The following is a 26,235-nucleotide window of genomic DNA, read 5'->3' on the forward strand; positions in this document are numbered from 1 at the left end:
GAAACCCGCGCCAAAAATGTCTATGAATACGGCCCATAAGGATTTTCTCCGGGAGCTCCGGTTCCCCTGTGGCATCCCAACAAATCTCCATCATCATCCCTCTCACTGCAGGTATAGTGTAGACCAGCCTGCTATGGTGCAATCTGAGCAACGACTATCGATAAATTGGTCTACACAATTGGCTTTCATAGGGGTGAATGACGAAAAGTCAAGTACCCGCAATTAGCAAAAAAAAAAAAAAAAACTTCAGTAAAGAGAGACTTTAAAAGAAACTATCTGACAATCTTAAAAAAAGAACTTTTTAACATGTTTGAAAAACTAATACTCGCTTTACAAAAACCTAAAAATCTGGACTCTATATAGAACAGAACAAGAGATGGAAGTGGAAGTGGATTGGCCACGCTCTATGCCAATCACAGGAACACATAGAAATGCAGACTTTGAAATAGAACCCACAGGGAAGTAGAAGATGCAGACCGAAATTACGTGGAGACTGACTGTTGAGAAAGAATTGGAAGAAGTGAAAAAGATCTAGAGAGTAGTAAAAGCAATGGCAAAGGTTGAAGTCCATTGGAGGAATTTCGTTGATGTCCTGGCACAGTTTTTATTGTCTGACAGCCTTGCAGAATCCGCTGAGAGTTCCCTCATTATCCACAGGAGTCGAATACAAAGAACGGCTTTAAGAGCCCTCACAGAAAGAAGTGCAATGGGTTGAAATCTGGTGAGCGTGGGGGCCAAGCACGTTTGAATCTCGATGAGATGTCGAGCTGCGGCCTGTATTCAAGGAGGAGGTCAACTTTTTGAGCAGTTCAACTAAGGAAATGTAAACAGAATACATCATAAATCCAGCAAACAAACCTAGTGTAGTGCATTATGATCATACTTGCAAGCCCTACTCAGAAGCCTACTCAGACCCATATTGATGTAACCATTTATTCTTCTATTGGAAAGAAAGAAGGCTGTTCAGTAATCTTATATGAAACTAGTGAAAGTCAGGATAGGAGAAGAAATGTCAGAAGGAAGTGAAATAGGGAGAGGAGTACGTCAAGGATGTCCTTTATCACCTACCCTGTTCAACATCTACTGGAAGGATTTAGTAAAGAACTGTTTTCAGAACATGGAAGGAGTGATAGTAGGTGGAAGAAGAATACACTGCGTAAGATTTGCTGATGGTATGGCGTTGTTAGCAGAAGATGAAATGATACTGAAGGATATGAGCCGTTCAGAGCTAAAGTGGTGTAAATCAAAATTGGGTAATGAGGTTTAAAGTAAAAATTCTGTAAAATACGGCACAAAGAAGCATTTAATATGTCCTTCGTGCTATCCACTGACTATTAATTGTTGAAATAAATTGAATATTAATTATACTTTGCGCTGTATTTTACAGAATGTTTACTTTAACCCATTTTTGGCTTACACCTGCTCTGAACGGGTCATATGCTACTGGAACTAAATGACAGCTGTGAACAGTATGGGATGAAGATAAATGAAGAGTTCGCGGGAAAAACGATGAATGTCACATTTCTGTTAAGGATTAGATAATAATCTAATTGAGTCTGTAACTGCAAGATGTAGTGCTGTTTCTTTAGAAAATAAAGGAAAGGATTACTGTATTCGTGGTGATAATTCTCCTTTTTACCATTTTTCATAAAAACAACATTAAATTTCGCAGTGATCCATTGAATTAGATAATGACATCAACCTTAAGAAAACTGTGATATTCATCGTTTTTCCCGCGAACTCTTCAAATGCAAATAAGACGAAGAGCATGGTCATAAGAAGAAAAATAAAGAAAGTAAACTTGCGAATTCTAAATGAGGCAGTAGAGCAAGTGGACAGCTTCAAATACTTGGAGTATACTATAAGCAGTAACATGAGCTGCTGCCAGGAAGTCAAAAAGAGGATAGCAATGGGCAAGGAAGCTTTTAATAGAAAAAGTAGTATCTACTACGGATCTTTGGAAAAAAAAAACTAAGGAAGACACTAGTGAAGTGCTTTGTGTGTCACTGTAGGGGGCAGAAACATGGACATTAAGACGACGTGAAGAGAAGCGAATAAAAGCATTTGAAATGTGGATATGGAGAAGAAGTGGACAGAGTAAGAAATGAAACTGTGTTGGAAAGAGTGGATGTAGAAAGGATAATGCTGAAAGTGATCAAAAGGGGAAAAGAAATTGGTTAGGTCACTGGCTGAGAAGGAACTGCCTACTGAAGGATGCACAGGAAAGGAATGGTGACCGGGAGAAGAGTTCAGGGTAGAAGAAGATATCAGATGATAGACGACATTACGATATATGGATCATATGAGGAAACAAAGGGGAAGGCAGAAAATAGGAAAAACTTGAAAAAGCTGGGTTTGCAGTGAAAGACCTGCCCTTGGGCAGAACACTAAATGACAACATATGAGGAATCCATACCAGAAGTTTTGCCCACTCTTTTCGTAACACCTTGTATATTAAACCCTACTGTAACATTTGAGTCTCACATAACAACCTGAATAAATTCAACAGGATGAAATACTAACATAGGCTTATACTGTACACCCACACATCCATACTACAAAAAAAAAAAAAATACAGCCCTGCAAAAATCGAGATTCTTGGCATTACTGTACCCAAAAAGTGCGTCGCCATCCTACAAGATCTAGAGTTAAGACATCAGAATTTCAAACATTGGCTCTTCAAGCTTTAACATTTTCAGTTTATATTTTACGACATCACTCATATACTAGAACAAAGATTAATTTTCTTTTATGATTTACTCATTCTATTGTATCTAGTTTTGCTGCACTCTATTTTTATTATTCTTTGTCTATATACAGGCTCTCTATACGGAGAAGGTTTTTAAATACATAGCTATCGTAACATAAAACATTTGAATTTTTTATTAAGTCTTATTTCAGTATTCTGACTACCTATTTATCACCGCCCTAATTGCTAATAGTTCATTTTGTCTCATGTTGGTATTTATGAATTTCCAAATTTTAATACCATGACCTCCAGTTGATGTGTATAGATGTGAAATTATAGCATTAATTTTTTGTATTTGTGGCAAAAATGCTTTTAAAAGTAGCACTTTATGGCATTATTTGAAGAAATAGTGTTTATTAGCTAAATCCTGTTTTATTTTATGTACATCTGAGAGGCATAAATGAAAATAAGGCAAAATGGTAATGGACATGCCCAATCAAAGTTACAATTTTTGATTAAGAAACAATAGTTTCAATTATGTTGTCAAAAAAAAAGACAAAAATAAACAAATAGAAACTGCAACAAAAAAAAAAACCAGTGAAGTTATACATTGAGAAAGATCCATTTTGCTATAACAGTGTATGACCTTGAATGTTCATGTTTAAATTGAATGGCAATTATTGCAATTTGAAAATCAAAATATTACAACTGTGATTCCTTTCATCTCTGGTCTGGCCAGAAACGATATCCATGTCCATGTCCGAGAGTATCAGAGCTATACTCTCTGATTCATGTGCTCTGTAGTAGACGAAAACAAAGATCGCACATGCCTGGTTCACAGATGCCAGACACCACAAAAACGAAGTTCTTGGCTGTGTCCTAAAGAAGTAAACAAAATCTGAAAAATTTATTCAAAACGAAATGTAAAAAAATTAATTCTTTAAAATCGCCCATATTTCGCTGAAAATACAATTAATCACATGATGAAAGAGTGATGGAACGGAGAAAAATTCTCTCCGGCGCCGGAATTTGAACCCGGGTTTTCAGCTCTACGTGCTGATGCTTTATCCACTAAGCCACGCCGGATACAATCCCGACGCCGTTTAGAATCGTCTCAGATTAAGCTCCATCTCTTGGGTTCCCTCTGGTGGCCGCCCTCTGCACTACGTCATAGATGTCTATGAACGCAGGACCGAAGTCCATACATGTGTTGAGGTGCACTCAGATGAGTGACTGATTGGCCGGGATCCGACGGTATGGGCGCCGTCTTAAATCACAAAGTGATTTATTACGCATATCATATATATATTTTTTTTTGATGTACCGAAGTACATATGATATTTCCATGCAGATACTCTGCGTCATCACATGATGAAAGAGAATTTTTCTCCGTTCCATCACTCTTTCATCATGTGATGACGCAGAATATCTGCATGGAAATATCATATGTACTTCGGTACATCAAAAAAAAAAATATATATATATATACAATTAATCACGGTAATATCTATTTATTCATATATTGTGGGTCCCTATCACCACGGTATGGCATGTCCTCAGGTTGCGGATAGAGGAGATGGCCTCCAGATATGGAAGGTTCCTGCGAATATATTGAATAAGCAGTTGATAAGGGGTGGTCCTCCAGCTTGGGGGTTGGGCGAAGGGTTAACAACCCATCGCCGTAAGAAAACTTGTTACGAATCCATACAATAAGCCTCAGAATGGAACTGATTCTCTGGCACGACCACAACAAAGCAATAAGGTTATGAGACCATAATATTGCACGAAATGGAAATACAAAAATTGGAGATTTATCTTTCGAAGACGTGGAAAAATTCAAATATTTTGGAACGACAGTAACAAATATGAATGCCACTCAGAAGGAAATTAAACATAGAATAAATATGGGGAATGCCTGTTATTATTCAGTTCAGAAGCTTTTGTCATCTAGTCTGCTGTCAAAAAATCTGAAAGTTGAATTTATAAAACAGTTATATTACCGGTTGTTCTGTATGGTTGTAAAACTTGGACTCTCACATTCAGAGAGGAACAGAGATTAAGAGTCTTTGAGAATAAGGTGCTTAGGAAAATATTTAGGGCTAAGAGGAATGAAGTTACAGGAGAATGGAGAAAGTTACACAACACAGAACTGCATGCATTGTATTCTTCACCTGACATATTTAGGAACATTAAATCGAGACGTTTGAGATGGGCAGGGCATGTAACACGTATGGACGAATCCAGAAATGAACATAGAGTGTTAGTTGGGAGGCCGGAGGGAAAAACACCTTTGGGAAGGCCGAGATGTAGATCGGAAAATAATATTAAAATGGATTTGAGGGAGGTGGGATATGATGAGAATGGATTAATCTTGCTCAGGATAGGGACCAATGGCGGGCTTATGTGAGGGCGGCAATGAACCTCCGGGTTCCTTAAAAGCCATTTGTAAGTAATTAAGTAATATCTATTTACAGATTAATTCTCAATAATGAAACTTACTTCAAAGAGTTGCAATTGTGATGAAACGTAAATAAAACTGAAAAAAAAAGAACAAAAGCATGCTTCTTATTTTATCACATTTATTGTAACTGCAAAATTTTCAGACTTCTATTGATGTGGTACAGTAATACCTATATATGATATACTGATGTTAGGTTTCAGCAGAGAAAAAGAATCCTACTTCTTCCGCTGTCAAGTGATATTTCCCAGAGAACTGAAGACATGTCTGCAGATATTCCGTGCAATATAGCTAAAAACATGAATAAAAGTTGGATATTTACACTTAGTCAAGCAATACAAGTCAGAAATGTCCATTACAGAGTTGTACCATATTTTTTGATCAGAATTTCATTAATGAATTATTTTTGTAACGTAATAATGAATTATCCATCATGTAAATTAGATAAAAGAATGTATTTGATTATTTTTTTATTGTATTGATTTAGTCACTTTGACATCTGGGTCATATAACGACTAGTTAACATTAAATTACATTTATTATAATTAGTTACTTATACAATTACAAAACAATAATGAAATTATATTGAAGTCCAGTAATCAGTATCTTTGACGAATGCAAATATCTTCAGACAGCGTTTGGGATTGTTAAATGTAGATGATGTATCAATCGGTATTCCATATTTTTGTCTTTCTTTGTTGTATTTTCTGCATTCGTTGAAGAGGTGGCTGATGGTGAGAGCTGTCTGACATGTACTGCAAGTTGGTTGTGGTTGTTCTAAAAGGAGGTAAGAGTGGGAGAGATAGGAGTGACCAATTCTGAGTCGGGTAGGTTTCACTTGTTCTTGGCAGGAAAGGGACTACAAGGTATACGGTGACGTGGATCCTTTTCTTACGAAGTGGAGCTTTCTTGGTGGTAGTTGGTTCCAGTGGTGTTTGTTTATAGCTGCTTTGGAAAGGTAATTCTGTGCATCGGTGTAAGATATTGGGATGTTCATCTCTTCTGATAATAGTGTGGCGTCTTATTTTGATACAGTAAATAATGACAAGTTACACTAAGTTAAAATTGCATTAAAATGATTATGCACACAACCACTTTGTTACTGAAATATGACAACACATATAATGTCTGAGGTGCCACTACTCTACTGCAGGCATGACAATTGATGCCCACAGGAGCAAGCGCGCGCTTTAGAGCCCAGGAGAGCCTGAGTGTTTTACAGCAGAAAGGAAAGAGGCAGACGAAAGAGGTCGAGCTATATTCAGGGATGGCCAGCACTAATTCAATAGATAATGGGAAGAGAACTTATTAAAACTGTATCCATGTTAATTTTTAGATTTTCCTGAGAAGTATAAGTGCATTATAAGAATGAAAGTTTTAATTTTAATGCTCATTTTTCACAAGTTTGGTTTTTTTTTATTCTAAAGAAATATTTTCTCAACTTTTCGTATAGAAAAGTGAAATTTTCAGGTATAGGCCTATTTATTTAGTTGCCTTACAGAATATTTTCGTAACTCTAATATACCGTATATATGTATTACTGAAGATAGTGTATTGAAAATATTCGCATGGAAATTGTTTGTAAGGAAATGAATTAACAAACCAACTACTGTTACATCATAAGCAAAAGATATGTGCCCATGTGTTGTAAAAATGTCAGCTCTATAGCTTCAGCAGATTTTGAGAAAATAATTTAAAATTCTGATGATATGAAGTTGCTCACAAATATCACCTTAAAAGCATAATGCAATAAGAGTTTTGTTATGTAATATTAGTTACACTTAAAACAGATACAGTACCTAGGTAACTTTGCTATGTACTGTAATATTGTTTTGATTAGTTTATTGATTACTTTTGTAAGGCTAAAGATACCATCAATATAAATTCCAACTTATCAAGTCATACGCAATCTCTTTCTTTGGAATATCACTTTCTTTATGAATGATGTGTTTCATCCACTTAATACAGTATAATATTGTACTTCTATGGAATTTAAGTGAATATTCCTTCTTAACTCTCTGTTATGTTATTAACATTTAAAACACAAGTGGAATATTAAGAAATCAGCGTTAGTACTTTTGTTTTACAGACAATATAGATAATATTAAACAGAAAGAAGCCATATAAAAATGAGGACATAAAATTTCACGTTCCATTTGAAGTTTGTGCACCACTGTTTTCTTAATCCAACAGGTTGCTTATTCATATACATAACCCTTCCTCTTTCCATACTTAGCGCTTGCTGCCCGCGCACGACGTCAAAGTCAGAAAAATGCGCTTGCTTTGACATCACTGGTCTACTGGATGGACATCCATTTCTTACACCACGTACAGAACCAGATATATCAAGTGACATGGCAACATCTCCAGTGGATACAGTACTGTATCCCAGATATAAGTCACCACCAATGTTGCACATCCAAACCGAGCTGTGATGTAGCTCAGTTCTCAGTCTGTGATGAATTTAACCCTAGACAGGTAATGGTTAAGTTAAGGTACACAGAGAACCCTGCGGCGTCTGAGTATCAGACTTTCTGTGTCACGCAGGCAGTCCGGGTTCGAGTCCCGATCAGACCTGGGATTTTTCATTGAAAAATCGATAGTGACACTTGTGGCGGACAAGGTCGCTGTTGGGGTTTTTCTCGGGGTTCTCCCTTTCCCAATACTAGGCATCTACATAATTACGTCAACATTTCTACATTTCGTGATTACTCCATAACATTCCCCAAATGTCGGCTGGTGATGCAAGGAGGGGACTGGCTTAGGAATGAAGGGGAAGGGTTGCCTGCTCGAAACCCGGATATGTAGCAAACCTTAATGTAGTCAGCCAGTGTGGGTTTGGGAATGCATTTAGTTTGAGGGTTAGCACAATAGATCTTGAAAGGTCGCAGTGCTGGGCCATAGTGCTCTCCTCCTGAAATTCCATTACATACAAAAGGAACCCGGACGTTCATTGCCGCCCTCACGTAAGTCCACCATCGGTCCCTATCCTGTGCAAGATTAATCCAGTCTCTACCATCATATCCCACCTCCCTCAAATCCATTTTAATATTATCTTCCCATCTACGTCTCGGCCTCCCCAAAGGTCTCTTTCCCTCCGGCCTCCCAACTAACACTCTGGATTAGCCCATACGTGCTACATGCCCTGCCTATCTCAAACGTCTCGATTTAATGTTCCTAATTATGTCAGGTGAAGAATACAATGCGTGCAGCTCTGTGTTGTGTAACTTTCTCCATTCTCCTGTAACTTCATCCCTCTTAGCCCCAAATATTTTTCTAAGAACCTTATTCTCAAACACCCTTAATCTCTGTTCCTCTCTCAAAGTGAGAGTCCAAGTTTCACAACCATAAAGAATAACTGGTAACATAACTGTTTTATAAATTCTAACTTTCAGATTTTTTGACAGCAGACTGGATGACAAAACCTTCTTAACCGAATAATAACAGGCATTTCCCATATTTATTCTGCGTTTAATTTCCTTCCGAGTGCCATTTATATTTGTTACTGTAGCTCCAAGATATTTGAATTTTTCCACCTCTTCGAAGGGATAGATCTCCAATTTCTATGTTTCCATTTCGTACAATATTCTGGTCACGAGACATAATCATATACTTTGACTTTTTGGGATTTACTTCCATACGTATCGCTTTACTTGCTTCAAGTAAATTTGACTGTCTATAAATAATGAAAGTATTAGTAAATCAATACAATTAAATGTATTATTCTTAGCTAGGATTATTAACATAGAAGACAGAAAACTCCTTTAGGAATTTTTTCACTGTTGACACACAAATGTTCTTTGTAAAATATATCATGGACATTCTCCCGTTTTTTGAAGTACATATCGAACACACAATTCTCTTGATGAATTTCTCAGGCACTGCAGGCTGTTCTGGATCCTCTTATCCAGGTTTTCTTCAATTTTTGTCTTGAAAGAGCAATGCACTCCAGGAACAGTTTGACACTGCTCCATCCATGGCTACACAAACTCTTCAGACAGCTAGAAAAGATATTCTTTCCTAGACAGCAAATTTTCATTTAATACCCATAGACTAGTTGTCTGCGATATTTAGAATATTATAATAATATGAAAGACACTCTTTCAGCTTTCCCAATAACGGGACTGCCTCATTGGACAAAGCTTAACACACGGAATGAAAACAAAAACAGATCACAAAAGAGAAATGTGGGGAACGAACAACAAAGGGAAAATTAAGAACAGGAAAGATAATAGCATACATATAATAGGCCTAAACATAGTAAACAAACAAATTAGACATTCGAACAAAATTCTTCCTTTTTAGGAAACAAAAATGAAAACAAAAATGGCAAATGATCCTCTGGTAGCAGTAAGGGAAACATCACGAATGAAGTCGTTGTTCAGCTAGAACTTCTTGCAGAAACTGACAAAGAGGCGAGGTATTGTGCCCTTAGCACCAACCATTAGCCCAACTACTTCAATGGAGGTGAGGTGATACTTCTCCAAATAGAATGGAACTGTGGGCTCATAAATCCTGCATTTTTCAGCATGGACTTCAGCAGGCTGTTGTTCCTGTGCCTTGAACCTGACTGTCGGGTCGATAATGTAGGCAGATTTAGAGCCTGGTGGAATGGTAAGCATGTCAATTCACCGATAGGATAGCTCTTGAGAGATGCCATGGACTTCATGTACAGTGAGACCTTTCTTCCTCAAGGCTTCGGCAATCATGGACCTAATTCTGTGATTGCTGAGTTCCACAGTGTCTCGCTGAAAGGACAGGCACCCAAAACGTGACCAAGAGTTTCAATCTCACTGACGACAATGGTTTCCGTCTCGGGACCTTCTTGGTATAGCACGCAACGGACAAACATTTGCTGTCATTTTAAGAGCTAGTCTCCATTCACTGCTAGTGAGGTGATCAGGTTGTCAGACTGTAAGTGCACGATAAATTGTGATACATTTTGTTCAATGTGTCCACATCTCCTTTTGTACTATTGCAACATTCAACTGTTTCTGGCTTCTTTGAAATTGAATTCACCTTTGGATGCTGGTGGAATGTCGACAGCAATGTTACAATCTTGTTCTTCTTTGGTTTGTTGGAAACTGTCGTCAATTGTTTTTTTGAAACAAAACACTGAAGTTCCAACTTTCTTTGTTTTCATTGATGGAATTTTAGACTTGTTTTATGTAATCTAATTTTAGTTAATTTATCTGAAAAATCAGCCATTCTCTTTCATGACATAGTTAGGTCGGAACGTTATGTTCAAAACATACTGCAGCCATTCTTTGCATGAGCTGGAAAAGGTGTTTCATGATTGGTTAATTAGTCGTGGACTTTGACCTCCTTATTTCGCTGCTTCAAAAGTCTCTGATTTTATGTAAGGGGAAATTTTAAGAAGAAAGTGTATAGAAACATCAATTGACGTACTCTTGAGGCTCTGGAAAATGAAATCAGACAAATTATAAATGAGCAGCATTGGGTGTATGAAAATCTTCTACACTAATATGATATTCACATTCAGAGAGGCAGAAATCATTATCCCGAATTTAAAAGAAAACTTACAAATTAAACCAAACCCTTTAACTCTATTAAATATAGAATATAATCTAAATTTAACAGAAGAAATACTGAAATCAGAAGTAAACACTGAAATAATGAAACAATTGTCTTTAGAGACAATTAATATTAGGTACCCTCAACAAAATTGGCTTCAATTATACACCGACGGATCCTTGATCTCCAGAGAACAAGGTGCTGGTGCAGGTGTTACGTGCTGTCTCTTCTCACTTTATAGATCTCTTGGATATGGAACAACGAGTTTTGATGGTAAAATCATTGCAATAAGTGAAAGTCTCAGGAATCTTCTATGCCATATCAATAAATTTAAGAATTCAGTTATATTGTCAGACTCCAAAGCAGCAATTCTATCAGTAGTCTCTAAACACACACTTTCATCTCAAACAGCAGAAATAACTAAAATGCTCTCTCAATTAATATCACTCAATAAAAGAATTGTATTCCAATGGATACCATCCCATTGTGGAATCCTGGGAAACGAGAATGTGGATGCTTTAGCAAAGAAGGGCAGCACTGCTACTTACAGACCTGTTACTAAATCTACGTATTACTCTGTGAAAAGATTTATTAAATCTACATACTTAGACTTCAACAAACAAAATCTGATAACACAATCGCAAGGGAAAAAATGGAACTCTCTGCATCAAAATCCACAGTTAATTCCCGATTTACCACGAAAATCGTCTGTAGATGCATTTAGATTGGCAACAGGCCATGATTGTCTGGCCAAACACCTGCATAGAATTGGAATATATCAGTCCCCCAACTGCCCATTGTGCAACTTAAACCAAGAAATGGATTCGGAACACCTCAAAATCTGTGCTTCAGTGGCTGGCCATGATAATATCTTTGAAAATATTGGAATGCAAGAGGTCAAATGACTTTATTGACAAACGCCTGGCATTAGAAAACAACAACAACATCTTTGATAAAAGGAAAGATGTACATAATTTTCAATAAGATTACTTACTTATTCATTTTACTGAAGTGCACGTTACATGTTAAACCCTCGCGAATTTACTTTCCTTCAACACACACCACGCCTCCAGCTGACTGTCGCATCTTCACCTCTCCTGTACTGGCTGTTCCCAGCACTTGCCCATGCTACAACTTGTTAAGAGCCAGCAAATTTTAAATGGTCCTCTCTGCATTACATTTCATACGTATACCCACCTCCACAGAAATTGACTTATATGACTTATTGACTTACAGAGTATGAAGAGAATTGTCCATCACTGCGGAGTGACAGCATGTCTAACCATGAAGCCAGTGGAACAAGTTACCTCATTCGGTTTTTTTCGAAGTTTTCTTCCTCAACCAATTGAAGTAGAATTGCTGGCTAAATTTCGGCACTGGACTCAGAAACATTTCTTAGTTACTTACTTACTGGCTTTTAAGGAACCCGGAGGTTCATTGCCGCCTTCACATAAGCCCGCCATTGGTCCCTATCCTGAGCAAGATTAATCCAGTCCCTACCATCATATCCCACCTCCCTCAAATCCATTTTAATATTATCCTCCCATCTACGTCTCGGCATTCCCCAAAGGTCTTTTCCCCTCTGGCCTCCCAACCAACACTCTATATGCATTTCTGGATTCGCCCATACGTGCTAAATGCCCCGCCTATCTCAAACGTCTGGATTTAATGTTCCTAATTATGTCAGGTGAAGAATACAATGCGTGCAGTTCTGCGTTGTGTAACTTTCTCCATTCTCCTGTAACTTCATCCTTCTTAGCCCCAAATATTTTCCTAAGAACTTTATTCTCAAAAATCCTCAATCTCTGTTCCTCTCTCAAAGTGAGAGTCCAAGTTTCACAACCATACAGAACAACCGGTAATATAACTGTTTTATAAATTCTAACTTTCAGATTTTTTGACAGCAGACTGGATGATAAAAGCTTCTCAACCGAATAATAACAGGCATTTCCCATATTTATTCTGTGTTTAATTTCCTCCTGAGTATCATTTATATTTGTTACTGTTGCTCCAAGATATTTGAACTTCTCCACCTCTTCAAAAGATAAATTTCCAATTTTTATATTTCCATTTCGTACAATATTCCCGTCACGAGTCATAATCATATACTTTGTGTGTAAGACTATACAAAGCATTATTCCATTGGAAAGTCGATTTTGAAAAATTATAACATAGACCGTTATTCGACCCAACATTTCAATTTCGCTACTGATCAGAAAGAGAAAAAGAAAATGGCTCGGTCATTGGTTAAGAAAAAACTATCTACTGAAAGATGCAATGGAAGGAATGGTAAACAGGGGAAAGTGTAGGGCAGAAGAAGATATCAGATGATAAGAAAATATTAAGATATGTGGAGACTAAGAGGAAGGAGAAAAATAAGGAAAATTGGAGAATATACAAGATTGCACTGAAAGATCTGTCCTTGGACAGAAAACTATGAATAAAAGAATGGTTATTAGAGGAGAAAAATTTTTTCCGGTGCTGGGGATCCTGGGTCCTTGGTTCTACGTACCAAGTGCTCTAACCATTGAGCTACGCTGAAGTTCAATCCACAGCACCGGACCGAATCTCTCTCCTCCACTGTTTTTCCTTTTGTGGCCTGGCTCCAAGTTCGACATTATGTCGACATTTTTATATCAAGTCAATTGCCATTATACAAGGAGTGCACTCAATTTTGCGAAGAAACTACGTAAAGATTAATAGTTAATCTTTATGTAGTTTCTTCGCTCAACAGTGCATAATACTGTGGAATCCCGGCCACCAAGTCATTCAATTGAGTGCACTCCTTGTATTATGTCAACATATATGTCGAACTTGGATAAACACTAGAGAAGAGCGATTCGATCTGATGCTGTGGACTGAACTTCGGTGTAGCTCAGTGGTTAGAGTACTTGGTACGTAGAACCAAGTACCTGGGTTCGATCCTTGGAGCCAGAACGAATTTTCCTCCTCTAATAACCATTCTTTCCATACCAGATATATTCTGTAGGACGAAAAATGAATCTTTACGTATGAATAAAAGGACTGTACACTAAGAAGACAGCATGGGAAAAAATCAGATCAAGTGAAAACGTGTATATCAGTGAAAATCTTAAAACAGGGTTTTGCAGCATCAACATACTTTATGTTATTTTCAGGTTTATCAAAAGAAATAATAAAACGAAGTTTTTATATTTCAGAAGATATGATACAAAGTTTGAGGACCATAGCTCACAGCTCCCACATCCTGAAACAGATGGAGTATAAGGCAATGGTGTGGCCTTGGTGATGATTTGCATTAACTTTGTCCCATTAAATTAAAAAATTGCTAGTTTAGAGGAATAAATGCTTCCCACAGAACAGAGTTAGATGCGACCAATGGAAGTCTGTAGAATACTGCACAGTCGTTCACATGTCCTCAGTGTCGGAGTCGGACTCATCCTCCATGGCGGCCTTCGCAGACTTCTCGGCCTCCTGGAACACTTCAGGGGGCACACGCTGGAAGATGCCCTTAGTGTCAGCACCCACCCAGCTCAGCTCCAGCTCGAACTGCTTGTCCTTCAGCTCGTCATGCACCAAGTAGATGCTACAACACAGGATAGCAAATCATTGGAGGTTTCACCTGTCATTAGGGTAGCCAACTTACTTTGAAGGAAATACGGAAGACACAGGAATTAACAAAATTTCACACAGAAAATTGATAAATTATTTAATTACATTACTAAAAACAACTTTATTCTACACTTCAGCAGCCAGGCTTAAGTTAAGAGTATTTTGAGACAGATTTTGTCTCACATAATAGTTGAAGTCGACTGCAGTTTGCAGTTCTGATTTAGTTAAATGTGTCATGGTCCTGTTTCGAACATCTGTCCAATTATTGTTACGAGCATTACTACGAGGGTCATACGGAAAGTCATGAATAGTGACCAGATTTTTATATAATATCAAGGTGTGAAATATGTACATATTTATGTAAGAAAAATAAGCTGAATATGTACCAAAATATGTAAAATCATGAAAATATTTAATATCAATATCTGGCAGGTATAGGATAGGTAAAACTCTCCAGTTGTGATTTCATAGAGCACCCGACTTTTTTACCGCATACTTGACACATTACAATTTTTCCATCTGTAGTGAAAGCTTCGTCCATGATTTTATTTTTGTCATTAGGGTTGAAGATAAAGGGGCCATTTTGGTTAGTTAAAAGCAGTAGATAAACTCACTTGCACTTTATACTGTAAGTACTAAAACTGAGAACTGAGTGATATGAATGACACAACAGTACTGCAAGCACTGTTTCGCTTTACTGGATTAGGAGAAAATAAAAGGAGATGTGGGACACAGGCATTTTAGCTGCTCCCTGTAAGAAACAAGTACATACTAAAACCTCAAACTACAGGTATTTACAAACTGTTGTTTGAAAAGTGACATTCCTGTCTCATTCAGAAGGGTAGGATTATTCCAGCCAAGAACCATACTTTCTAATTGCTCGGAAAATCCCCATAGGTCTACTAAATTTAAAGTAAAGAGGTCAAGCAATAACCTGAAAAGCTATTTATTTTAATCTTTCAACATCTTTCCAATTTGTTCCTTTACTCCAGCTTCTTTTCAAAAGTCAGCTACTTTATTGCGGCAGGCCATGATTGTTTGGCTAAACACCTGCATAGAATTGGAATATATCAGTCCCCTAACTGTCCATTGTGCAACTCAAACCAAGAAATGGATTCGGAACACCTCAAAATCTGTGCTTCAATGGCTGGCCATGATAATATCTTTGAAAAATATTGGAGTGCAAGAGGTCAAATGACTTTATTGTCAAACGCCTGGCATTAGAAAACAACAACAACTTTATTGCGGCTCATGTCAGACTTGACACGGGTTTTCCCTGGAAGGATTAGGAAGAGGGTGGGTAAGGTTGCAAAATGCATGGGAACGGCTTGTTAAGACATGTGCAGAATAATTATAGTTCGAGACAAATCATGTCGTCCTCATCCCACTCCACCGCATGAAGTTAACGCTACTTTCTGAGTGATTTTTACAATACAAGGTAGTTGTATGGGAAAGGTTGCCTTTTGTTCACTCATATTTACAGTGGATGGTATGGGATGAGTGCCTCTATTACTTCCTGGAACTAAGGATGTTATGTTTCGTCCCGAAATATATCCTTTCTTGGGTAGGTAAAAAGGCTTTTTAAATCTGTATATTTCAAATTGTAAACTATCCCAGGAGACTTTTTTTTTTTCCTTTTAGAGAAGTAGAAATGAATGAAACCCCTAAATATGTAGATTTATGTAATACCACGCCATAATATGTAATATGGGGTAAATATGTAAAAATATGTAGTATCAAATTTTAATATATTAATGGTAATTACAAGATTCGCAAAGATTTGTTATTTATATACTGTTAGGTTGAAAGGAATATAATATGTAATTACATAAAAATCCGGTCCCTAGTCATGAGCAACCCATTGTTATAAATATTAATTTTTATTTTTTTACACAAATCAAATACATCTTAATCTACAGACTTTTCTGTCACTTTTCAACATCTATATATTAAAATTAAGGGAAATTAAGGGAAAACGGCTGAACGGATTTTAATGAATGACCCCTCATTTTGAAGCGTGGAACCCAAAGATTTTCAGAAAAATAGGAGTTTTCAGTGAAATGTCAATTTTCCAACATAATTTTCCTATTTTCCAAAATCCATCTGTCTTCAGTTTTGAGAACCAATAGCTTTTCAGAATAAGACAAACACTAAAATAAACAATCATGGAGGCCATGACCCCAGAATTGTCAACAGATTCTCTGACATAATGCCAATAGGTCGATCTTCATTTGTCACCTTATCGGTTACTAAAAACTTCAAAACTTATTACCAGGGAACGGATTTATATGGACTAAAAATATATGAAATATGTAAATATATATGTAGTTATTTTTACCAAAATATGGAATTAAATATGGATTTTTACCAAAATATGGAATTAAATATGGACTTAAAATTATAAAAAAATGACTATGTACGTTAAATATTGGTACATTTTAATCAAACTAAACAAAAAATATAATGGACGTACCTTATCTTCCAATGTAGTTTCAACAAAACACAATTTTTATTGTCTGTTACCATAACAATAGGTTACAAACATTTCTTTCAAGTGCTGAAAAGTGAATCTTCTTCTATTGTCTCTGAGGATAGATTTATACTGACTAAAAGAGCGTTCGACGTCACAAGAAGTAACTGGTACATAATTCAATTTCACAATGTCTGCTGGGGATAAGTCCAAGTTAATCTTCACTGTTGATTCACCACTCATCACAGCAACAACCTTTTGTAGTTCTTCATATCCAGGGTTTTTTGAAAGTACAGTGTCCACCTTAGCTCTTACTGCATCTGCAACTTTACCTCTACCACGATTCAGTTGTTCCACAGTACTATTTATAATTTCAAAACTTTCAGATAGTGAAAGGTGCCTATTTTGGAGACTTTTGAGCGTTTTTATGATGCATGAAAATGTATGCTGAATGTGAGCTAAGTCATTCTTCACACTTATGTCACAGGTAACTGTTTTCGCAGTATCAATTGAGACTGCATCTTCAGAGTCCAATGCAAGGAGAACATTGTTAATAGAGTCTATATGTTCGGCATAATATTCAACTGCTTCTAGCCATGTACCCCATCTAGTTAAAATTGGCTTTGGTGGCAATGGAATTTCAGGGTACATTTCTTTCAACACGTTAACTCTACTGGGAGCTTTGAGAAATACTTTTTTCACTGATGAAATCAACAAATCTACTTTAGGGAAATTGTCTCTGACCACTTCTGCCACACGATGAAATGCATGCGCCACACAAGTAAAATGAGTCAATTTAGGATATACAACAGATAATGCTTGTCCAGCTTTGACCATATAAGGGGCAGCATCGCTAATAAAGAATAACACATTATCGTACATAATACCCTTTGGCCACAGGATACCCATAGCTTCGTTGAACAGTTTAACTATAGTTTTGTTATTGCACTTTTCTAGAACATCACAATGTAAAAGAATTCGTTCAGAATATTGTTCACTTAACAAACCGATAACTACATTACCAACAAGTCTACCTTCTTTGTCGGGAGTCTCATCAATGGAAACCCAAATTGAACTATCTTTAATTTCATCTCTTATCTTCTGTATTGTCTCATCGTAGATGGATGGAGCATACGTCTTCCTAAGTGTTGACTCATCCGGGATTGTATGTTGAGTATATTTTTCAAGGAATTCCCTGAAGACCTTATTCTTTAGTTTGTAGAGAGGAATATCAGCAGAGATGAGAGAACGGCACAGGTCGATGTTAAACTCAGATCTTACATTCGATGTTGTTGGTTGTGTTAAAAACAATTGTCTCTGCTTGGAATTTAGTTGTTTGTTGGCCTGATGTTTACTAGTTGTAATGTGTTGTTGCACCAGGAACTTTTGTGTAGATGATACTGCACACTGACACAAATTACAAAATAATATTTTATTGTCAGTTGATAAACCATCTTCTTTAAATTCTGAAATGTAACTTGTTAGTTTTGATTTTAAATTGACTGAATGACGTACTTTTGGCATATTTACCGTCTTTATAGTATGATTTACAAAACTGAACCTATGTGTACTCTGACTGGCATTTAACTGTTGAGCTGCACAACTGAAGTCTGTTAAAAATTTTAAATTAAATTAATACAGTTTTGTAACTTACTTTCCCATTGTTGATAGGACTGCTAATTTTCAAATAACTCTGATGTTAAAGGGATTACTGAACATGTGTTTAAATCTCTATTGTTGAAATGTATTTTTAAAAGTTAATGGAATTTTGTTTTGTTTTATTGTTAAACCTAATATAATATGGACTGTTTTATATGAAATATGGAAAATATATGGAAATTAACGAAAATATGTACTAAACTCTAAAATATGGAAAAATATGGAAAATAAAAGTAGGATTTTTCAACCCTACACATTGTGAAACATAAAGATAATGCAAAATATAAATTATATTAGCTTTATAAGTAAATATGTATTTACATATAAATCCTTTCCCTGCTTATTACGAAGATTATTATCATGAATAAAATTTACAGATCTAATTCTCTGTTGTGTAATTTTCTTAGCACAGCTGTGTAATGTGTATAGGTTATAAAAACTACACAACTCAATAAAGTTTGTTGACATTATTTCCATTAAAAATGAAATATTACAGGTAATTGTATGGTATATTGTCACTAATGATATACATTGATATTATTATTGATGATATGAAAATGAAACCTTTTGGGGTTATGTAAGTAAATGTAGAGAATAACCACTTACAACAGCTCTTCATTTCTAACAAATCTTATGTAAGACATAAATATTATTAAAAATGAAATACTTTTATAGTTATAAATCAAGTGATGTGAGTCTTTTTCAGATATTAATGGCAGTGCGGTGTAGGTATTTATGTGTGATTCGTTAATTATTCTAGGTAGGGGCGTTATTAATTAATTAAGTCATGCTTCCTATTCTGCGTCTTTAAACTATATCAAATTTCATATTTCTTTGGTTTAAATGATCAGATCCGTGAATGCTACCAAGTACACCATTTTACTTCATGATCAGCAACGAATAAAATGCTGAAACAGCTAATGATTTTCGATTAATAATTTTATTTACAATTTATATTATATGATTCTACAACTCTACTACAGCATTAGCCTCATTTTCAGCATTTCAACAATTCATTCCCCACAACAGCCTCTATTATTGAAAATACTCACATTTCGTAACTTACAACTCTGATCTTCAGTGACTACTCATTACGAGCTTAAGGTCAATAAATACGTCACTGATTGAATATTATTATGCTAGCATTTTAACGTTGCCAAAATGATGTTCAGCATTTACTGGTAGCCTATCTAATACACTCCAAAATGTCATATTCTTGCCAACAATCCGCAATGACTTGAAATAGCTACTACTTTACTCCCACATGAAAAAACTGCTGATCGTCTTGACATTAATATATAACGGACAGTATTTATGGCCTATCCAGGTTCAAGAAATTGCATTCCGTGGAGCCAGTTCGAGGGAGACCGCTACGAGGCTCATCTTGGATGCTTGTGTTTCCATCTTCAAAATGTTTCACCCATCTTCTAACACTACTGGCGTCTGTATGCACGCTGAAGTCTGAGGTGAATTTCAGCAGCAAATTTTTCTTCTTTAACAACGAATTTAATGACAGCATGCTGTCGAAACGAACCATCGTTGTCGACCATTTTGCAAACACCACCTGTGGTCATCTGATAGAAGTTAATGCGGTCACAATATGTCAATACATATTGCGTGTTCAGTTAAAAGTGTGTCATGACTCACTGTATGCCATCATGTAGCTAGCCGATGAGCCTAGAGAATTCAATCTTCCTACACTTCCACAGAGGCGTATTACTTATGTGCCAGAGAAGTTGCATGGCAAGTACGGCGTTCATTCTGAAGAGTACTTACTGATATGCATGGTAACGCCAGTAGTGGCAGGAATGTGAACTGTTTGGAAACACAAACTGAGGTGAGTTTTTTTTCTTACTGTCGGGATATGGCGAGAGGGTTAAGACGATTGCTTGACAATAACTTGGATGGTCAACGGAGCATTTCATTTGTATTGTGGAATGTTGCCATACGCAACTGATGATAACAAATACCCTGCGTACAACTTGCCTGCGCAAAACACAGTTCGAAAGAGATTATGGTAGCACACAGACCGTACAGACTGCCATCTGTTGCTACGACGTTCAAGTTATACTGTACACGTTCTCAAGTTCAGACTGAACGCCTTGAATAATAAGCAACTTCTCTGACATAAAAGCTGAAACTCGCTTCAAATCGCGACTCACAACAGTGACGTCATGACACACTTTGAAATGAACACCCAGTAGTGTAAAGTCTGTAGATTATGATCTTATAATCGTTTTTGTTATATTGTTGAAATTTAAATTATAGCAATGTGTTGCTCATGATTTTCAGTACGACCCTCTGTACTTTGTGTACTTTGAACAAAACTTGCCTGTTTTTCCAAACTTATAACATTAACATGCCTTGACAGACAGAATAAGAAATGAAACTGTGTTGGAAAGAATGAGTGAAAAAAGAATGATGCTGAAACTGATCAGAAAGAGGAAAAGGAATTGGTTGGGTCATTGGCTGAGAAGAAACTGCCTACTGAAGGATATACTGGAAGGAATGGTGAATGGGCGAAGAGTTCAGGATAGAAGAAGATATCAAATGATAAACGACATTAAGATATATTGATCATATGAGGAAACAAAGAGGAAAGCAGAAAATAGGAAAGATTGGAGAAAGGTGGGTTTGCAGTGAAAGACCTGCTCTTGAGCAGAACACTAAATGAATGAACGAACATGGTTTGATTTTAAACAGGTGAGCACTAAAACCTGTTTCTGGCAAGCATTACCTTTCTATAAACACTGCACATTTCAACACATTTCCTGAACAACAAAATTCATCACATACTAAATCATCATTCAAGGCAAAATCAAATGTTTAGAAATATATATTTTTAATAACATGCAAAAATAAGGGAGAAAAATGCTCGAAGGGAAGAAAAATACAGAAGCTGGGAGTCTTAAAAATTAGGGGCAAATACGGGAGATCCCGGGAAATATGGGAGGGCTGGCAAGCCCACCTATCATACACAAAAAAAAAAACTCACATCCTTGCCGCTTCCTTCACAAGCTCCTTGCATGACATATCAGCCAGTTTCAGTTTCTCGATCTCTGTCTTTGCTGCCTGCTTCGCTTTGCCAACTGCACAGCCAAAATATCCCTGCAAGAAACACCAACAAATAATCATCAATTCATGGAACAAGTGATTACATCACAGAACAATTTTGTGGGGTTTTAAGAAGAAGTGTGGTCTGCTATACAGAGACGAAATAGGTGGAGATGGATATGAATATTACACGCAACAATTTCTCCAGATTCAAATACAAAACAGAAATAATTCTTCTTATTGGTTCACAACCAATAAAATGGCACTAAACATTAGTAACACTAACATAATTCAATTTAAAACCACTTTAAATTTAATCCCTGAAACATTTGATACACTTATCAACTGGAAACAACAACAATCAAATTCCTTGGTTTGCATATTAATAATATATAAAACTGGAAAAATAATATTAAAAAATAACTCCCAAACTCAGCTCAGCATGCTTTATGATTAGGTCGTTACAACAATTTCTAAAGAATACTATCTTAAAACAATATATATATATATAGTGCAGTACGAGTCCATACAGAGTCTAGTCTGACAAAGGACATATCAACAGTACCCCCTAAAATTTGTTTCCAACTACAGCACTGGCTATATATATATATATATATATATATATATATATATATACTGTTGATATCTCCTTGGTGAGACTAGACTCTGTATGGACTCGTACTACATTCTTTTCCCAAGTTACTTCTTCGTCATGCAGATCTCCTTCCAGATCAGAGCCACAATTGCACATAAGGCAAAAAATTAAATACTAACACTGGTGGCCCAACACTTTTTAGAAACAAAAGTCTAGGAACTCTTTTACGGGAAGAGTATTCCTTTTCTTGGTGCAGATATCGTTCATTACAGTAATGTTCATTCACATTTTCTGGAATTCTTCGGATTTCTTTTCGGATGTAATCCTTCAATTCTTGAATTGACTGAGACCAATGAGCTAGACCTTCTCCTTCAATTAGCCCCATAGAAAAAATTCGCATGCCGATAAATCGGGTGAGCGCGGAGGCCAAACAACATCCCCGAAACGAGACATGATATGTTGCAGAAATATTAATTTTGAATGGATGGAGTTTCAAATCCTCGTGCAAAATGCGTCCAATAGTTCTAGGCGTTGAGTGTATGGTGACTGAATGGCGACAAGAAGAATGTTGAGGATTGCACTGAAATGCGGCTGCCACTTGGTGTTCTCTTATTGTTCGAAGATGAAGGAGATGTTTGTTGTGAACAGAAGTACTAATTTTAAACTGTCTGACCCAATTCAATATTGTTTCGCATACAGAAATCTTTCCATTCCTTCCAATTTCAAAATGTCGTCTAAAGATGCGTTGTGTAATATCGTCATGGAATCATCGTTTTTAAAAAAATGATTTCACAGTAAATGCCCTGTGCTCTTTCCACCAATGTTTCATCGTTAATGAAGGCTATTAACCACTCTACCGAATGGCATGTGTTTCGGCACGCCACCTACTAACATGGCGACATGGCGCGAAATTTAAATCGTCTAATTCTTTCTGTCATCACCTTTGCTTTTTAACTTCGCTCTAGAATATGCCATTAGGAAAGTTCAGGATAACAGACAGGGTTTGGAACTGAACGGGTTACATCAGCTTCTTGTCTATGCAGATGACGTGAATATGTTAGGAGAAAATCCACAAACGATTAGGGAAAACACGGAAATTCTACTTCAAGCATAGTGATAGTGATAGGTTTGGAAGTTAATCCCGAAAAGACAAAGTATATGATTATGTCTCGTGATCAGAATATTGTACTAAATGGAACTATAAAAATTGGAGACTTATCCTTCGAAGAGGTGGAAAAATTCAAATATCTTGGAGCAACAGTAACAAATATAAATGACACTCGGGAGGAAATTAAACGCAGAATAAATATGGGAAATGCCTGTTATTACTCGGATGAGAAGCTTTTGTCATCTAGTCTGCTGTCAAAAAATCTGAAAGTTAGAATTTATAAAACAATTATACTACCGGTTATTCTGTATGGTTGTGAAACTTGGAGTCTCACTTTGAGAGAGGAACAGAGATTAAGGGTGTTTGAGAATAAGGTTCTTAGGAAAATATTTGGGGCTAAAAGGGATGAAGTTACAGGAGAATGAAGAAAGTTACACAACGCAGAACTGCACCCATTGTATTCTTCACCTGACATAATTAGGAACATTAAATCCAGACATTTGAGATGGGCAGGACATGTAGCACGTATGGGCGAACCCAGAAATGCATATAGAGTGTTAGTTGGGAAGCCGGAGGGAATAAGACCTTTGGGGAGGCCGAGATGTAGATGGGAGGATAATATTAAAATGGATTTGAGGGAGGTGGGATATGATGACAGAGACTGGATTAATCTTGCTCAGGATAGGGACTGATGGCGGGCTTATGTGAGGGCGGCAATGAACCTCCGGGTTCCTTAAAAGCCATAAGTAAGTAAGTAATTGTTTCTGTCCCACCTCGTATTAAAAACGAACATGATAAAATATTAATCTCCATTAATACCTACCTCTGGACATGATCCTTCAAGAGGTGAGTGTTCTGATTTGTAAAAACAACCCTGATACTTACTATTGATTTCGAACCGAACATACATATCAGTTTAATAACAGCAGGCAGTGAAGCTTAATCTATCAATGACTCAATAGTTAAGGATGCTACTCACATATGACACACCAGAAGGGTCGATCATATACATGACAGGACCATCAGCCTCGTATGCGCCTAGGATGATACTGCAACCAAATGGGCGGACTGCACTGTACAGCGTGTAAGCGTGCATGTACATGGACACACGCTCGTTCAGGAACTGAAGCGGGATGTTGGAGCCATACTGTGCTCTGTAGTTCATAGCTTCCGTGCGTGCCGTCTCCACAATCTGCCTCGCATCTGAGATCAGTCCTGCCACTGCCTGCAAGCAAAACAGTAGATGATAGTGGACATAACTCAGTTTTGCTGGGAGCAGCATAAGAATCTAAAACCTATGTCTAGAAATAAAATTATTTAAGAAATAACACTGAACAGCTTATGCCCAGTTTCTTGAATGTGAGAAACTGATTCTATAATGCTATAAAATGGACAATTTTTTTGCATTGCACGAATATGAGGCAAGCCTATCGATTCAAAGAAGGTTCACTGCTGTGGAGTAATAGTTAACCTTCCTGACCGTGAAACAAGCGGGCCCAGATTCAAATCCTGGTTGGGACAAGTTACCCGGTTAGGGTTTTTTCCGAGGTTTTCCCTCAACCACTTGAAGCAGAATTGCTGAGTAACTTTCGGCGCTGGACCTCAGACTCATTTCGCCTTCATTAGCATCATTCCATTAATCATCTTAATAGTTACAGGTTGACCAGGAGGACATGACGAATGTGATTCCTAGATTCACCTACAGATGACATCTATCTGTGGGAGAGGAATATACCCCAGAGAAACTGCAGGGACTGCAGCAGACAGGGGGAGTGTAGCTCCCTCAGACAGATGGTGTCTTGGTGAGTCATGGAATCGACAGTGGCATGTCCCTCTGGTTAAAGATGCAGCAGATTCAACTACATGAATTGCAAACAGATGCCGTCGATCTGAAGAGGCTGCAGAGGAACATCACAGAGAGATGGAGGGGAGTTCCTGTTCACGCAGACTCAATCAGACCTGGATGCTGTGACCGAATTGATAAGATGGCACCAGACAGTGAAATCATCCCAATATAAGGAAGTTGTACAATAAGCCTAAGGCTGCAGTGATTGCCTACAGGCCCTCCTCCGAAGGAAAAAATAAAAATCTCAGAGAACCATACCAAGAAGATCTCCATTCTGTAAGCTTGCGGGCACATGCAGTCTTCTGTGTGTCAACAGCTGGGATATTGTGTTTATGTTAATAATTTTAGTATGGCATTGTCGTCATCATCATCAGATGAAGAAGTTACAGACATCAGTGGCGACTCGTGATACTTTTTGTATATAGGATATGAGAATGATGACTGATGACCAAGACAGAAACTAATATTAATAACAATAGATGGGATATGATGGTAAAGACGGGATTAATCTTGCTCAGGATAGGGACCAATGGCGGGCTTATGTGAGGGGAATCTCTGGGTTCCTTAAAAGCCAGTAAGTAAGTAGTAGTAGTAGTAATAATAATAATAATAATAATAATAATAATAATAATAATAATAATAATAATAATAATAATAGACCATCTCTGTGGTGTAGGGGTCAGCATGCTGGTCTCTTACGCAGAGGGCCAAGGTTCGATTTTCAGTCGGGTTGAATTTTCTAGTTGAGGTTTTTCTAGTTCACAATAGAACCAGTCTCAACAATAGTACAAAGGCCTTCGGATTTCATCCAGAAAGATTAACTCGCGATATTACCAAAGATGTTATAGCAAGTATAAATAACAACGAGAAAAAAAAAAAAATAATAAAAAAAAATAAAAAAAAATAATAACAACAACAACAACAGAGAATGCAAAATCAATACAAGTAGGTCTATGTTAGTCTTTGACTCACCATCCTTGAACTGGCATTTTATTAGTAGTGAAGTTCGATTCTCGTCCCCTTTTTAGTTGCGAAGATGGCTCCTAAGCCATTGTACTGCCCAATATTTACCGACGCTCCATCGTACATTTGCGCAATTAATTTTTTGCTACAGTTAAATTCTTCTAAACTATCAAATACAACTTCAGATATTCTTTCAGCTGTCCTGTCATCTGAAAGTCCTGTTAATTCTTGTATTATAGCTTATTTTATTTATTTTTATGCAATTTT

General features: G+C 36.9%; 1 protein-coding gene across 1 annotated transcript in view; it reads right to left on the reverse strand.

The window, feature by feature from the left end:
* Positions 1 to 13,837: 13,837 nt before the first annotated feature.
* The window catches only part of Prosalpha7 (proteasome alpha7 subunit), a 29,351-nt gene continuing 16,953 nt past the window's right edge, over positions 13,838 to 26,235 (reverse strand). The window contains exons 4-6 of the mRNA XM_069815425.1: positions 24,139 to 24,384; positions 21,398 to 21,510; positions 13,838 to 14,247 (exon numbers count right to left, since the gene is read on the reverse strand). Of these exons, the coding sequence (XP_069671526.1) occupies positions 14,070 to 14,247; positions 21,398 to 21,510; positions 24,139 to 24,384 (537 nt within the window). The 3' untranslated portion in view covers positions 13,838 to 14,069. The remainder of the gene's footprint in view (positions 14,248 to 21,397; positions 21,511 to 24,138; positions 24,385 to 26,235) is intronic.

The sequence above is a fragment of the Periplaneta americana genome, chromosome 16 (genome assembly GCF_040183065.1).
Source record: "Periplaneta americana isolate PAMFEO1 chromosome 16, P.americana_PAMFEO1_priV1, whole genome shotgun sequence".
NCBI classification, from domain to species: domain Eukaryota; kingdom Metazoa; phylum Arthropoda; class Insecta; order Blattodea; family Blattidae; genus Periplaneta; species Periplaneta americana.